The sequence below is a fragment of the Hyla sarda genome, chromosome 1, assembly GCF_029499605.1.
Source record: "Hyla sarda isolate aHylSar1 chromosome 1, aHylSar1.hap1, whole genome shotgun sequence".
NCBI lineage: Eukaryota > Metazoa > Chordata > Amphibia > Anura > Hylidae > Hyla > Hyla sarda.
The window spans coordinates 72,185,266-72,203,061 of NC_079189.1; the positions used below are offsets into that span (position 1 = coordinate 72,185,266).

General features: G+C 42.1%; 1 protein-coding gene across 11 annotated transcripts in view; it reads left to right on the forward strand.

The window, feature by feature from the left end:
• Positions 1-3,734: 3,734 nt before the first annotated feature.
• The window catches only part of LOC130355477 (extracellular superoxide dismutase [Cu-Zn]-like), a 76,284-nt gene continuing 62,222 nt past the window's right edge, over positions 3,735-17,796 (forward strand). For 2 of the 11 annotated variants that reach the window (XR_008888560.1, XM_056555687.1), the window contains exons 1-3: positions 4,033-4,098; positions 7,984-8,161; positions 14,117-14,219. Coding sequence is in view for 4 of the 11 variants with exons in the window: in XM_056555667.1 (XP_056411642.1) it covers positions 8,010-8,038 (29 nt within the window). In the remaining 7 variants the exon portion in view is untranslated. The other 9 variants (XM_056555702.1, XM_056555695.1, XM_056555728.1 and 6 more) reach the window with 9 other exon arrangements.

Genomic DNA, 17,796 nt, shown 5'->3' on the forward strand with positions numbered 1-17,796 from the left:
GATAATACTCCTTTGTGCTCTCTCCTGTCTGATAGCATTTCACTGTGCTCTCTTCTGTCTGATAGGACTCCTCTGTGCTCTCTCCTGTCTTATAGTACTCCCGTGTGCTCTCTCCTGTCTGATAGTACTCCCCTGTGCTCTCTCCTGTCTGATAGTACTCCCCTGTGCTCTCTCCTGTCTGATAATACTCCTTTGTGCTCTCTCCTGTCTGATAGCATTCCTCTGTGCTCTCTTCTGTCTGATAGGACTCCTCTCTGCTCTCCTCTGTGTGATAGCACTCCTCTGTGCTCTCTCCTGTCTGATAGCACTCCTCTGTGCTCTCTCCTGTCGGATAGCACTCCTCTGTGCTCTCTCCTGTCTGATAGCACTCCTCTGTACTCTCCCCTGTATGATAGTACTCCTCTGTGCTCTCTCCTGTCTGATAGTACTCTACTCTGCTCTCTCCTGTCTGATAGAACTCCTCTGTTCTCTCTTCTGTCTGATAGTACTCCTCTGTGCTCTCTCGTCTGATAGAAATCCTCTGTTCTCTCTCCTGTCTGATTGCACTAATCTGTGCTCTCTCCTGTCTGATATGACTCATCTGTGTTCTCACCTGTCTGATAGTACTCCTCTGTACTCTCTTCTGTATTATAGATCTCCACTGTGTTCTCCTCTGTCTGATAGTACTCCTCTCTGCTCTCTCCTGTGTGATAGTAGTCCTCTGGGCTCTCTCCTGTCTGATAGCACTCCTCTGTACTCTCTCCAGTCTGATAGCACTCCTATGTGCTCTCTCCTGTCTGATAGCACTCCTCTGTGCTCTCTCCTCTCTGATAGTACTCCCCTGTGCTCTCTCCTGTCTGATAGCACTCCTCTGTGCTCTCTCCTGTCTGATAAGACTCACCTGTTCTCTCTCCTGTCTTATAGTACTCCTGTGTGCTCTCTCCTGTCTGATAGTACTCCCCTGTGCTCTCTCCTGTCTGATAATACTCCTTAGTGCTCTCTCCTGTCTGATAGCATTCCTCTGTGCTCTGTCCTGTCTGATAGGACTCCTCTCTGCTCTCTCCTGTCTGACAGGACTCCTCTGTGCTCTCTCCTGTCTGATAGTACTCCTCTGTGCTCTCTCCTGTCTGATAGTACTCCTCTGTGCTCTCTCCTGTCTGATAGCACTCCTCTGTGCTTTCTCCTGACTGATAAGACTCCTCTGTACTCTCTCCTGTCTCATAGCGCTCCTCTGTGCTCTCTCCTATCTGATAGTACTCCTCTGTGCTTTCTCCTGTCTGATTGTACTGCACTTTGATCTCTCCTGTCTGATAGCACTCCTCTGTGCTCTCCCCTGTCTTATAGTACTCCTGTGTGCTCGCTCCTGTCTGATAGTACTCCCCTATGCTCTCTCCTGTCTGATAATACTCCTTTGTGCTCTATCCTGTCTGATAGCATCCTTCTGTGCTCTCTTCTGTCTGATAGGACTCCTCTGTGCTCTCTCCTGTCTGATAGGACTCCTTTGTGCTTTCTCCTGTCTGATAGTACTCCTATGTGCTCTCTCCTGTCTGATAGGACTCCACTGTGCTCTCCCCTGTCTGATAGTACTCCTCTGTGCTCTCTCCTGTCTGATAGGACTCCACTGTGCTCTCTCCTGTCTGATAGGACTCCTCTGTGCTCTCTCCTGTCTTATAGGACTCCACTGTGCTCTCTCCAGTCTGATAGGACTCCTCTGTGCTCTCTCCTGTCTGATAGGACTCCTCTGTGCTCTCTCCTGTCTTATAGAACTTCTCTGTGCTCTCTCCTGTCTGATAGGACTCCTCTGTGCTCTCTCCTGTCTGATAGGACTCCTCTGTGCTCTCTCCTGTCCTGTCAGACCCATAGAGGAGTGCTAGCCCACCCTCTCTTTCTGGACTTTGTCCATGCCTGTGCTTCAGCTTAGGTAAAGCCATAATTTTATAAGCCATGATTTATATAAAAAAGAAATAACATTTTCTTATTAAGTTAATTAAAAAAGGTTAATGTTTTGCCAAGATGTACAACATATAAAAAGTTTTTGAATCTGACAGTGCCCATTTAACTATACATTTTCTCACAGTAAAAACTAGGGTTTGCCTTGACACACCAAAGTTGGGTCAGAAAGTAATTTATTGTACATCTCAGTAGTGTTGCTCGCAAATATTCGCAATGCAAATTTTATTCGCGAATATCACATATTCGCGAATTCGCGAATATAGCACTATATATTCGTAATTACGAATATTCGTTTTTTTTAATTTTAAATTTTTTTAATTTTTTTAATTTTTTTCTTCACATTACACATCACAGTGATCATCCCTCTCTGCTTCCAGCTTGTGTGGTGTAAAGAAGGCTCTAATACTACTGTGTGAGACTGGTGTGCGAATGTTCGCATATGCGAAAATTTGCATATGCAAATTTTCGTATATGCGAATTTTCGCTTATGTTAATTTTGTATATGTTAATTTCCGCATATGCTGATTTCGCATACGCGAATTTTCACATATGCGAAAATAAATCGAGAATATTACGAATATGCGAATATGCGCGAATATATGATGAATATTCGTCCATATATTCGCGAATATTCGCAAATTCGAATATGGCCTATGCCGCTCAACACTACACCTCAGTAGTACCCTATTGCTTCACAGTCTCTTGAAGTTAAAATTGTCCTGTCATCAAAAGGACATTACCCTACTCCTTTCCCTTTTATTAGCAGAAGTTTTGCTTCTAAGCCATCTTAATGCCCTAGACTTGGCTTATGATAAGAGAGCAAAAAAAGAAAAGAGCTAGCCGCTATGAAAGGACGCACACCACAATGTATACAGTAAAAAGTTAATATCTTTATTGAATCATACAAAATGTAGCACAATCATTTAAAACCACTTAAAACCAAGTAAGAGATAGAAATCAAGGTGGAGGATTATAATCCCTATAACTACCAACATGTCCCTGGTAAGCACAATGGCGGAGATTTATCAAAACCTGCGCAAACAAAAAGTTGCCCATAGCAACCAATCAGATTGCTTCTTTAATTTTACAGAGGCATTGATAAAAATGAAAGAAGTGAGCTGATTGGTTGCTATGGGTAACTGGACAACTTTTCCTCTGCACAGAGTTTGATAAATCCCCTCCAATAAGCCTGTGGCATAGGTCCCTGGAATAAAGGGTCACGGTAGGAGATCCTGCATATAGATAATGGATAAGCATGAGTAATAATAATCACACAACCAAATATGTCCAAGCAACTGCCACCATCAGCCAGTAATGCTAAACTTTAGTAACAGCCCAGTCCTGACAACAATCAAAAATACCAGGGACACCCTCACCAACCAAGGGGGGGGGGACACAGCAGCTACACGTGTTCCGTTGTCTTGTACAACAGCTTCCTCGGGAGTGAATAATGCTACATGATGTGAAGTATAAATATACCTGTAGACTAGATGTACCTGTGTGTATTGCATGTTGGGTAAATAAAACAATGAGCTCCTATAAAAGTCTCACCTGTGTGCACAACATACTAGTCCTGTGAGCCATGTGACTCACTCACTGCCGTAAGGCATGAGTCAGCCAGGAGGTCCGCACCATGTGACAGGACCGGAAATGACATAGGGGGAGATTTATCAAAACCTGTCCAGAGGAAAAGTTGCTGAGTTGCCCATAGCAACCAATCAGATCACTTCTTTCAGTTTTGAAAAGGCCTATGTAAAATGAAAGAAGCAATCTAATTGGTTGCTATGGGCAACTCAGCAACTTTTCCTCTGGACAGGTTTTCATAAATCTCCCCCATAATTCGCATAATGCGCGCAAGCGTACATGGAGGCCAGCCAATCAACCAACACAGTCCGTTCATGAACACCGCATCACGCTACACGTGACCGGAGGTGAGGCAGACAGTGGAAGAGTGTGCTAAACCAAGTGACCGGAGGTGGGGCACCTCTATAATTCAGATGGTACCTGACCGGAAGTGAGGCAGACAGTGGAAGAGTGTGCTAAACCAAGTGACCGGAGGTGGGGCACCTCTATAATTCAGATGGTACGTGACCGGAAGTGAGGCAGACAGTGGAAGAGTGTGCTAAACCAAGTGACCGGAGGTGGGGCACCTCTATAATTCAGATGGTACGTGACCGGAAGTGAGGCAGGCAGAGCAAAAGTGTGCTACGTCAAATAACAGGAAGTGGGGCACCTATACAATACAAATGGAGCCAGATGTGCACTTTAGACAAAAGATATATAACCAGTCTGTCGCATGAGTCTAGAAAAATAAATAATGTGAAAAACTAATTATAATACCGCTACAACAATGTGAACCCCAAAGGAAAAAAAAAAAAAACACTGATAGTGTAATGAAAAAATGTGAAGCAGCGTGTGTGGGCGCTAAGTCAAGGACTGAGCACCGGAATGTGAACGATGTGAAATGATATAAAATGTACCCATATAATTTCACATAGTTCAGGTGACTGACTTTGCGCCCATACACGCTGCTTCACATTTTTTCACAACACTATCAGTGTTTTGTTTTTTTCCTCTGGGGTTCACATTGTTGTAGCGGTATTATAATTTGTTTTTTTGCATTATTTATTTCTATAGACTCATGTGACAGACTGTTTATATATCTTTCATCTAAAGTGGACACATTGGAAGCCATTCTGTCTGGTGCTATAATCCATTAGGGATCAAGACCTGATCATCTGCTATTTTCATATACATTTAGTGTCACATTGTTAATATTATTATTCACAGTGTATGTCTATGTTTTTATTTATTCGGATGGTGTATTTGGGAGTCCCTTTGGTGATGCGTCTTTTTGAGGCATCCGAGAGATGCATCTTCCAATAGTTATATGCTATTGTTATTTTATTTTTCTTCTTTCTATGCTATCTGTCTTATCTATTATGGTATTTGGTGATTATTCATGGATATGCTGTATATATGTCGTTATAGACATAAATATATAACACAATTTGGTGCACACTTGTTACTCATAATGGATGAGTGGTAGCATGTCACTTCTTATACGTTGAGGGAATATAGAGTGACAGATTTATTTCTATTTATGCTGTCATTTTTACTTTAATTTTTACCTGGTTGCTCAATGTGTAAGGATATAGGGGGAATTGTATCAAAACCTATGCAGAGGAAAGGTTAACCAGTTGCCCATAGCAACCAATCAGATTGCTTCTTTCATTTTTCAGGGGCCTTTTAATAAGGAAAGAAGCAATCTGATTGGTTGCTATGGGCAACTGGTCAACTTTTCCTCTGCACAGGTTTTGATAAATCTCTCCCATAGTCAGTAATTCAGGATTATTTATTGGGTTGACCCACAGTTTGGCCCCATTTCTATCAGGGTTGCTACTTGTCATGTTGCCGCACATCTGGCTCCATCTGTATTGTATAGGTGCCCCACTTCCTGTTATTTGACATTGGCTCCGGCGCTGTGCGCTGCACAATGACGAGTGATGTCCCCAATGCGACGTCACCGTCAGTGCGCACAGTGACAGCGCACAGCAACAGCGCCGGAGCCAGAAGGATCGCGGACCCCAGGAACAGGTAATTATAACACCGGGGATGGGGGAGGCGATGGGGCAGCTGTGGATTGTGTATAGAAGCGAAGTGGGGACCAGATAACGCTATATGTCTGGTCCCCACTTCGCTTCTATACACATATGCCTCTGAAGCGCTATCAATGACAAGCATTAGTCATTGATAACGTTTCAGAGGCATATGTGTATAGATGCGCTGTGTGGGGGGCATATATAATATATATCTACATGCGCTGCGGTGTGTATATGATAGCGCTGTGCGGGGGGCATATATATATATACACATGCGCTGCGGTAGATATATGATAGAGCTGTGCGGGGGGGTATATATATATATATATATATATATATACATATATACATATATATGCGCGTCGGTGGATATATGATAGTGCTGTGCGGGGGCATATATATATACACACACACACATGTGCTGAGGGGGGTATATGATAGCGCTGTGCAGGGGGCATATATATACACATACACTGCGGGGGGGCATATGATAGCGTGGCAGTGGACAAGACATATAGCGAAGCAGAGGGCAAGATATATGGAAGCTGTGGGGACATATACATTCCCCCCAGCGATTCTATATATCTTTCCCTACTGCAGCTCTTCTATTTTAGAACCCCGCCGGGATCCCTGAATGGCTCTTCATTCCCTTCCATTCAGGGATGCTGGCGGAGAATTTGAAAATGAAAGTAAAATACATCGTACATCGCTGGGGAGCGAAGCATGCCACCCGCTCCCCTGCTTAATAACTTTTGATCGGATCGGGTCTCAGAATTGAGACTCGATGCGATCAACCCCCTAGTCCCTGTACTAGTCCCTGTTCCGTGATGGGGATAGGATTCACTCGGTTTTCAATAATTTCCCGACAGCTCTGAGCTGTCGGGTTTTGGTGAAGAAAAATTCATACTCCGAGTGTTTTTCTTTTTTTTTTTTGTCGGGGACACGCCCCTTTTTGTGATAACCACGCCCATTTTGACGGGTTTAAAAAACACTCGGAGTGATGATATATTTTGTTGGGTTGTGCGACCAAATTTGTGTCGCATGGGCTATGCGACACAAATTTGGTCGCACAACCCGACAAAAAAAGTCAGGTTGACATTAGTAAATGAGGGCTATTATATTTATACTTAACATCATGTAGCATTATTCACTCCTGAGGAAGCTGTCGTGCAGGACAGCGGAATGCGTGGAGTTGCTGTGTCCCTGGTATTTTTGATTGTTGTCAGGACTGGGCTGTTACTATAGTTTAGCACTACTGGCTGATGGCGGCAGTTGCTTAGCCATATTTGGTTGTGTGATTGTTTATTATTACTCATGCTTAGCCATTATCTATATGCAGGATCTCCTACCTTGACCCTTTATTCCAGGGACCTTTGCCACAGGCTTATTGTGCTTACCAGGGAGGAGTTGGTGGTTATAGGGATTATAATCCTCCACCTCGATTTCTGTCTCTTGCTTGTTCTTAAGTGGTTTTAAATGGTTGTGCTACATTTGGTGTGATTCAATAAAGATATGAACGTTTTACTGTATACATTGTGGTGTGGGTCCATTCATAGTGGCTAGCTATTTTCTTTTTTTTCCATAGTCCTACATGTAGCCACTGGCAGCACCCTCCCCCCCCTTTTTTTGGTTTGTTATTGCAGTGGTGCCTGTCTTTTGTTATTGTTGGCTTATGATAAAGCATGATGGGCCCCAGTACATCAGTCAAATTTTACCAAATTTGATATATTGACTGTATTGGAGAACAAACCTCAGAGTATGTCCTACCTGTTCCAGGGCACATCAGCCACCATGTACATGCCTTCTAGAGGAAGCGAGGAGGCTTCTGTGGGACCACTCTCTGCATCTGCCCAGTTCTTATTTTGTTGTTGAAGGGTAATGTCCTCAAATTGACTGGAGTCTAATCCTGAGTCCTCATTTTGGGTATTATCTTTCTGGTCAAAAGTGCTCCATGAAAACACATGACCCTTTTCTTTAACCTGAAGGAATTTTTCACATTCACACTCCTTGATTTTATCCCCAATAGGCTCAATTATCAATTTAACCTTTTCCATAAATTGTTGAAATTTGCCCGGAGTGAGACATGATTTTATGATGTCTGTGACTTTTCCTAATTCAGCAAGTGTCTCCATGTGTTCCTTTTCTGTTTTACGAAGCACTAGATCCATCAGATGTTCAGCTTGCTTGTTGTCTTGGGCTTGTTGACATTCATGGATAAAGTCCACATCTTTACTATATTGCTCCAAGTAACAGTGAAAACTCAGTGGGGAATGTCCGCAATCTTTATACAATTTTAAATAAGTTTGACTCCAGAAAAGTTTCACCTCCTTTTCAGCCAAATGTAAGTATTTACATTCAATTTCTTCACCACTCAAGACTTGAAATGTGTCAGAAATCTTGCATTGTGAAAACAAAGTATCTATGTCCTCTTGTCTTTCCTCTGTAATAGATGCATCAACAGCCGGCCTGGCCGACATGCTGTCACTTCTCTCAGGTTCCATGTTGTAAGTATAGGATAAGTCTTCTATTTCCGGCATTTGTTCTAATGGTTAACTATACTCGAGCTGGAGGTGTTAACCAAGAATTTATGGGAGGAGTAAGGAGGAATTCACATCAAACACCCACAGGTAAAACAAATCCTATGCTGCATTCACGTTGCCTTTGTGTTTACATGTATACATTTTATACTCTTCAAAAGGATAGAAAAAAGAATACATTAAACTGATGCTAAAAACTGATTCTGCTGTATGCCATATAACAGAGTCTGTTTCCTATTGACTTCAAGTAAAGAAATGCATAATAAAACAGAAACCAGGGAATTGTTAACACAAAACACAATGTGAACCCAGCCTTTTGTATATGTTTAGGAATGCATATTATTTTAACCCCTATAACGACTTATGAAATGTATACATATCATGGTGTCATTAAGGAGATGGCCACTAAATGCCATCATGGGCAGACCAGAGAAGAAGATGCTCTGAGAGTAGCCGGAGGCTGGTAAGGAGACTTGAGATGAGCGAACTTACAGTAAATTCAATTTGTCACGAACTTCTCGGCTCGGCAGTTGATGACTTTTCCTGCGTAAATTAGTTCAGCTTTCAGGTGCTCCGGTGGGCTGGAAAAGGTGAATACAGTCCTAGGAGACTCTTTCCTAGGACTGTATCCACCTTTTCCAGCCCACCGGAGCACCTGAAGGCTGAACTAATTTACACAGGATAAGTCATCAACTGCCGAGCCGATAAGTTTGTGACGAATCGAATTTACTGTAAGTTCGCTCATCTCTAAAGGAGACCTCTGGCCACCATCCTGGCTCATTGGATCCCATACAAAGCCCCCACATATGCCGTGATCAGTATTGATCAGCATCTCATTGACAATTGCCAGTTTTTTTTTTATTTGCTACTTTCATAGTATGTTTTGAAATGTATGTTTCTTTGTATCTTTTAATATTTTGTATGTTTTTATGTTCATAATCTGAATTTTATATAAGCTACTACTCACTTGAATGCACAAAAATATATGACTTTTTGACTTCTTATGCCAGTTGAGACTATTTTTGAAAAGTGGACAGGACTTGGTGTAAAAGGTGCCAGGACTGAAATCTACATCAGCTCGGAGCTAATGTACATTTCAATTTGCAGCATGTGGGGTAGGCGCAGCAACACCTGATTTATACACCGTAGCCTCTTAGGGTAGGTTCACACTATGTTCCTGTCCCTATTAATCATATAAGTCGACATCCCTCCGAAAATGGACCCCATTTACTTCTATGGCCGAACATAGTCACCTAGTAACTCCATTCTGGACGCAGCCGATATTTCAAAAGCACAATAGCCCCCTGTTTATGAGTCTGCTAAAATAGCAGATACATCCTGAACAGTCACTAGGTGGCTCTGTTTGGCCATAGAAGTGAATGGGGTCCGATGCTCCCGTTAATGGTATACATCCACATTCCGTTTTTGGCGGGATGCTGACTGATACACTTTACATGAGGCAGGAATGTAGTGTGACCCAAGCCTTAAAGGGGTTATCCAGGATTAGAAAAACAGCTAATTTGTTAAAAAGAAAAAAAAAACACCTCTCCAGTTGTTAGGTTGTGTGTATTGCAGCTCAGTTCCAATGAAGTTAATCGAGCAATGTTGAAATACCACATGCAACTCAAGGTGTGGTGCTGTTTTTGGAAGAAATTAGGTTTCTTTTTTTTCTATTATTCTGGATAACTCCTTGAACTAATCAGCCGAATGTTACGGCCACTAGAACTTAACCACAAACGTAAAACTTCAGTTTTAGTAAATCTCCCCAATCTCCCTTTGGCTGTACGGGCTTGCTGAGAATTGTAGTTTTGCAACAGCTGAAGGCACCCTGGTTGGAAAGGCTGGTCTACCTCTTATAAAACCCTACTACAGGTGTTTCTTAAAGGTGTCCACTCACATATAATACCCCAATTGTCAAAACATGTTTTGAGAGCAACAAATGCAACATATCGCAGCACTATATAATATTAGAAAGCAGCCAGGATATTGTGCTTCCTTTGTTCCTACACAAGGGGGCTGTTCTCCAACACTGGCAATTTATCACATGTGGGGAATTTGACTAATGTGTCTCTTTATGATGAATGGATTTCACTGTTGCCTAAGGCTTTGAACTTTTCATTACTGCGCAATTTGATTTCTCGTCTTTTGAGACAAATCTATTTAAATCAGTTTGTAACAGAAAGCCATAGAAGATAAGTCAAATAGTGAGTCTCCCCCCTTACTATGCCCACTTAAAAATTTCTGTAAGGCTAGGTTCACACTGCGGAATCTCCAGATGGAAAATATCTGCCCGGAGATTCCGAGTGCGGCCAGTAAGGGACCCAATAGACTGCAAAGTGTTCCACGAGTATTTCCACCTGAAACGGATTTTCAGTTCACCAATTCCGCTTCAAAAATTCCAAAGTGTGAATTTGTGAATGGAAAACCCATTCACAAGCATAATGCATTTTAGCAAGCACAATTTCTGCCTGCAATTTCAAAGTAGAATTGCAGGCAGAAATTCCGTAGTGTAAACCTAGCCTTAAAGTTAGATCATCCAGCTCAGGGTAAAACGGGATGCCATCATACACTTTTAACCCCCTTCCCGCAAATGGACATATATTTACGTCCACTGTGGGCTCCCAGAGAGCTGAGATCATGTAATACCCAGTATACAGCTAGTATCGGACATCACCGATCGTAATGATGTCTGTCATTAACCCTTTAGACGCCGCAATCAAAGTTCCCAACTAGCTTGGCAGGCTGATCTGGACTGCCACAGCGTAACTGCGGCATCCCGATCAGCTGAGAGGATGGTGGGAGGTCTCTTACCTTCCTCCTCACTGTCCGATCGGTGGTCTAAAGCTCCTGTCAGCCTTGGCAGGCTGGAGCAATAGAGCTCAGATAACGCTGATCAATGCTGTTCTATTGAGCAACATTGATCAGTGTATGCAATCTAAAGATTACATGTTATAGTCCCCTGTTGGGACAAAAAAAAAGTGTAAAGTAAAAATAAAAAAATATTAAAATCACCCCACTTTTCCCATTTTTCAAATAAGAAAAATGAAACATAAACATATGTGTTATCGCTGCGTGCGTAAATGTCCGAACTGTTAAAATATAATTAAAGGAGATATCCAGTGGTGAAAAACTTATCCCCTATCCCAAGGATAGGGGAAAAGTTTCAGATCGTGGGGAGTCCGACCGCTGGGGCCCCCCCCCCCCCCGCGATCTCCTGTACGGGGCCCCGACAGCCTGTGGTAAGGGGGCGTGTTGACCAGTGATGAAGCTGCCTTCGGCAATCTCCGGCTCTGCCATAGAGTTGTATTGAGGGGGCGTGTCGGCCGCCGCTTCGTGCAGTGGTCATCACGCGCTATCTGGCCAGCGAGTCGGGGACCCATACAGGAGATTGCGGGGGGCCCCAGCGGTCGGACCTCCCGCGATCTGAAACTTATCCCCTATCCTCAGGATAGAGGATAAGTTTTTCCCCACTGGACTACCCCTTTAACCCCTTAAGGACGCAGGGTGTATCCATATGCCCCCATTTCCGAGTCCTTAAGGACTCAGGGCGTATGGGTATGCCCTGCGTTCTTCGGGTCCCCGCCGCTCACCGTGTAAACACAAAGGCAACGTGAATGCAGCGTAGGATTTGTTCAGCAGGCATCCTGGCATATCGACCTGGGGGGTTCTGAGACCCCCCATGTCTGCGATCGACGGTCAATTCAGACCGGCAATCTGCGGCGATTCCAGGTCATATGGGTTTCCGGTGACCCAAAAAATAAGGGGGATCGGGAGTGTCCAAGACACCCACGATCCCCCTAAAGGGATAGGAGTGAGGTGGCAGTGGTGCCACCCCTCCTATCCCTGCTATTGGTCGTCAGAAGAAACCGACTAATAGCAGATCGGGGGCAAGGGGGGTTAAAGTTCAGTTGCCCCGTTCTGCCCCCACACCGTCCTGTGACCAAAGCCGGAGGTCTCGTACCATCGGCGGCGGCGCAGGCAACGATCGGCGGCGATGACGTGCGGCTGGCTCCCTGATGTAGACTACGGAAGCCAGTGAGTTGCCTAGCAACATCTGGAGGGCTACAGTTTGAGACCACTATACAGTGGTCTCTAAACTGTAATCCTCCTGGTGTGGCAAAACTACAACTCTCAGCATGCCCAGACAGCTGTTTGCTGTTTGGGCATGCTGGGATTTGTAGTTTTGCAACGTCTGGAGGGCCACAGTTTGGAGATCACTATGCGGCGGTTTCTAAACTGTGGCCCTCTAAATCTTGCAAAACTACAACTCCCAGCATGCACGAACAGCAAATGGCTTTCTTGCCATGCTGGGAGTAGTAGTTGCGTACCTCCAGCTAACTACAGATAACTACATCTCCCAGCATGCCCTTTGGTGATCAATACATGCTGGGATTTGTAGTTTTGCAACAGCTGGAGGCAAACTAGTTGGGAAATACTGAGTTAGATAACAGAACTAGGGTACATTCACACAGGCAGGTTTACAGTGAGTTTCCTGCTTCAAGTTTGAGATGCGGCAAATTTTCCCCAGCAGCGCAAAGTCCTTGCAGGAAACTCACTGTATAAAACCCTCCTGTGTGAATGTACCCTAAAAACACTACACTACACTAACACATAAAGGGTAAAACACTATTTATACACCCCCTTACATGGTCCCCCCCAATAAAAATGAAAAACGTATCGTGTTTCCAGAACGGAGCCTCCAGCTGTTGCAAAGCAACAACTCCTAGCATTTCTGGACAGCCACTGACTGTCTAGGCATGCTGGGAGTTTAGCAACAGCTGGAAGCACCCTGTTTGGGAATCACTGGCATAGAATACCCCTATGTCCACCCCTATGCAATCCCTAATTTATTCCTCAAATGTGCATGGTGCTCTCTCACTTCGGAGCCCTGTCATATTTCAAGGAAACAGTTAAGGGTCACAAATGGGGTATTTCCGTACTCGGGAGAAATTGCGTTACAAATTTTGGGGGCTTTTTCTCCTTTTACCCCTTATGAAAAGGAAAAATTGGGGTCTACACCAGCCTTAGTGTAAAAAAAAAAAAAAATTTACACTAACATAAGTGTCGTCCCATACTTTTAATTTTCACAAGAGGTAAAAAGAAAAAAAGACCCCCAAAATTTGTAAGGCAATTTCTCCTGAGTACGGAAAAAGCCCATATGTGGACGTAAAATGCTCTGTGGACGCACATCAAGGCTCAGGACTGAGAGTGCACCATGTACATTTGAGGCCTAAATTGGTGATTTGCACAGGGGTGGCTGATTTTATGGCGGTTCTGACATAAACGCAAAAGAAAAATAGCCACATGTGACCCAATTTTGGAAACTACACCCCTCATGGAACATAACAAGGAGTATAGTGCGCCTTAACACCCCACAGGTGTCTAATGAATTTTCGTTAAAGTTGGATGAAAATTTTTCATTTTACAAAGGAAAATAGGAAAAAAAAAGTCTCCCAAAATTTGTAATCCCATTTCTAAGTAAGAACATACCCTATATGTGGATGTAAAGTACTCTGCGGGTGAACATTTTGAAAACTACACCCCTCAAGGAATGTTATATGGGTCCTTAAGGGGTTAAACCACACAGTCAAAGGAGTATCTTATCAAAAATTCCAAAGTCCAGAAATGCATATTTTTGGTCACTTCATATTTTAGAATATACTGAATAAAACACAATCAAAAGGTGTCATCAAAACAGAAATAAACTTTTAAAAAAAACTACAGATCACAGTGCAAAAAATGAGTCCTCATACGTCCCTATGAGTCCTCATATATCCCTTAAAAATAAAAAAGTTATAGGGGTAAGAAGAGGACAAATGTTAAGCATACTAATTTTCATACAAAAAGTTAGAATTAATCATGTTAATCGTATGGACTGAATAAAATACAGAATAAAGATAATGGCCCTCATTTCCTAAAACCCGAGTGTTTATTGTGGAGTGTTTTTCATTTTACCCGTTTTTTTTTCTCTCCCTGATTTACTAATCTGTCGCCCGTCTATTTATTTATTTATTTTTTTTGTGTCGCACGGGTTTAAATCTGTAGCACGAAATGAAATGTGTCACACAAAGCAGTAGTGCCAAGATGATGACAGAAGCATCCAATTAAAGATAGGAAAATGAGAGGCAAACACACAAAACAGATTAAGGTATGTGGGCCAAATAAAAATGGGAAAAGTACAAGGTAACATGTTGATACCTTATTTAAATGTTAAAGGGGTTATCCAGGAAAAAACTTTTTTTTATATATCAACTGGCTCCAGAAAGTTAAACAGATTTGTAAATTACTTCTATAAAAAAATCTTAATCCTTTCAGTACTTATGAGCTTCTGAAGTTAAGGTTGTTCTTTTCTGTCTAAATCCTCTCTGATGACTAGTGTTGCTCGCGAATATTCGCAATGCGAATTTTATTTGCGAATATCGAATATAGCACTATATATTCGTAATTACGAATATTCTTTTTTTTTTTTTTTTCATTTTTTTTTTTTCACAGTAAACATCACAGTGATCACCCCTCTCTGCTTCCAGCTTGTGTGGTGTAAAGAAGGCTCTAATACTACTGTGTGAGACTGGCGTGCGAATTTTCACATATGCGAAAATTTGCATATGCGAATTTACGCTTGTGCTAAATTTGGTTTATGTTAATTTTCGCATATGCTAATTTTCGCATACGTGAATTTTCACATATGCGAAAATAAAACGCGAATATTACGAATATACGAATTTAGCGAATATATGACGAATATTCGTCCATATATTTGCGAAATATCGCAAATTCGAATATGGCCTATGCCGCTCAACACTACTGATGACACGTGTCTCGGGAAACGCCCAGTTTAGAAGCAAATCCCCATAACAAACCTCTTCTAAACTGGGCGTTTCCCGAGACAGGTGTCATCAGAGAGCACTTAGACAGAAAAGAACAACCTTAACTTCAGAAGCTCATAAGTACTGAAAGGATTAAGATTTTTTAATAGAAATAATTTGCAAATCTGTTTCACTTTCTGGAGCCAGTTGATATATATAAAAAAGTTTTTTCCTGGAATACCCCTTTAAGTATAGATTAAAAAACATTTGGCTAAAAATAAAAATTGCAAAAAAGATGCGGCCGCTGATAGGCTGAGCGCAGAGTGAAGTCACGGACCTGCATGAAGTGGAAGAGAACGGGACCGGAGAACGGGACGGCAATATCGGAACAACGGGGGATCGTAGGCAGGTAAGTGAAAGTTTATTATGTATAGTTTACAGCCCGGGCACAGCGGGGGTTAAAAGTTTTAGCTTAGAGAACTCCTTTAAAGTGTCTGTGTGTATGGAACATGTACAATATTGGTCCTTTTTATTTATTTTTTGTCTTACTGTTGTAATACAGACATAGGGGGGAGATTTATAAAAAACCTGTCCAGAGGAAAAGTTGCTGAGTTGCCCATAGCAACCAATCAGATTGCTACTTTCATGTTTTATTTTTAAAAGGCCTCAGAAAAATGAAATAAGCGATCTGATTGGTTGCTAAGGGCAACTCAGCAACTTTTCTCTCTGGACAGGTTTTGATAAATCTCCACCATATTGTATAGCAATAAAAAATGTCCTGATATATAATGCTAAATGGTCTTGAGGATTTGTACTTATGTGGCCTAATAAAGCATATCCTTCACCCCTTTACATCTGATTATACTCTGGGCATTAATGGGTGTATAGGTGGATGGGTATTGCTAGGGATATGATGGAACCATACCTAGGACAAGATGTCGGCACTGCCTGGTTTTAGCAGCAGCAGATTTAGATTTACTATTTTATACTTTAGTTACTATTATTAGTATGTAGGTTTCAGATGTGCAGATGTTCTATATATAAGGCACGCTTTGCTTTAAAACTGAGTATAAATTTGAAATTCCAAAAATTCCGACAATTACAGGTAGAAGCAGAGGCAGAAAATAACATATATTTTTATTCAGAGCTGCCTACGTGATTTATTTCCAGTGTATGATTATTTTCTGCTCTCACATTTCCCCAAGGATCTGTCACTTTCTGGTTTGTATAATAATACTTAAGTGCGCTATTATATAAACCTGTCAAACCTGCAATACAAAGGATCTCAAAATCAAACTGGGATTTGTTCTGCTCACGGTTATATAGTGAGCCTACCCAATATTATGATGATGTGGGGATGAATATTCCAGGATTTTACTGCAAGTGAGTGATCATAAATTGTGGAACTCTAGAAGATAAAACCGTATATCTACTATGTACCCTAGTTCTGATCAGTCACGCACCCTTTTAACATTACAGATTTTTAGAAAATGATAACACTTGCTTCCTACTGACCAGTGATGTCATGATTCACCTTGTCATCTATTAAAAAAAAAAAAAACGCTCTGTGCTGAAACCTGGTATAGAAAAAACGCTACAGAAACATGATGAATGAAATGTCTCAACAATGCTGTAAGAATTGAACATGTGAACACAGATTGGAGACATCAAATCTTCATAAAACATCTCAGTTCCAATTATAAGTCAAATCACATACGCTTGATGGCAATATTTCTCCAAAACAAATGTAATTTGAGGGTAAGGTCACATGTAAGGAATCCGCATCGTATTTTACACTGCTGATCCGCCAATGACTCGACCCTATAGTGTGGCTCCTGCTGTGCCTGTCTACTCATAGCGGAAATGTGTCACTACGAGCAGACACACATGGATCGCGTAGGCGCAGTGTACTCACAGCCATAGCGGCCGCTCTCAGCCTAGCTCAGGAAGCAGGGGGAGCGGCCATGATGACTGTGAGTACACTGCGCGTTCGTCACAGGTCCATGTGTGTCTGCTCATACCAGAGGATTTCAGCTACCAACAGACAGGCACAGCTGGAGGCACACTATAGGGTTGGGTCATCAGCAGATCCGCTCTGTAAAATATGCTGTGGATCCGTTACTTGTGACCCTACCCTGAATAAGAGTGAAATAATGCAGTGCCACGCCATTTATGAGTCTCAGCTCTTTAGGCTTCTGGTTGCTGGAGTTTAGTCAGGTGATTATGCTGGTATCAATAGGTGAATTGAACAAACTCCTCTTTCTGCACAGCCAGAGGATTTTTGGGGAATGTAGGAAGCATGAGAATTTCAGTTTTGTTCTGAATCAGAAACCCAAGCCTGCCACATCAGCTAAAGCTGGTAAGCACAATATATTAACACATAACCTTTATTAAACCATGTATAAGAATCCTCTGGTAAACAAAATAATGAAAAAATCATAAATGCACCAACAGCATAGTGTATCAAAAATATCAAACAAAAAAAACCATGTGGCACAGGCTATGGAGTATCCCAATATGATTGGTTCAGATAGTAGATATTATCACAAAAGAAATATACTATAGAGAATAAATAGGTGTCAGAGAGGTATCTCATAGTAGAGGGGATTGAGCTGATATTCATTCAGTAATGCTAATAAAGTTGTTGTAAGAAAAAGGACAATGTGCCCTCTAATACTACAGACGCCCATCCCCCTGTCCCTACGTTTTGAGGGACCCACCTCCTGACAGGCCTTTACCTCCACTAGGTGAGGGGGAAAAAAAAAACAGAATAGAAGATGAAATATTGCTAGGACAGATACTCTAAAGCTCTGTGATCACAACAAGTACCAACAACTGAACACACTAAGTGAAATTTAAAAACAAGGTCGGTCCCACAATAACATTTCTGACGCGTTTTGCCTGTCAAATAGTCACAGG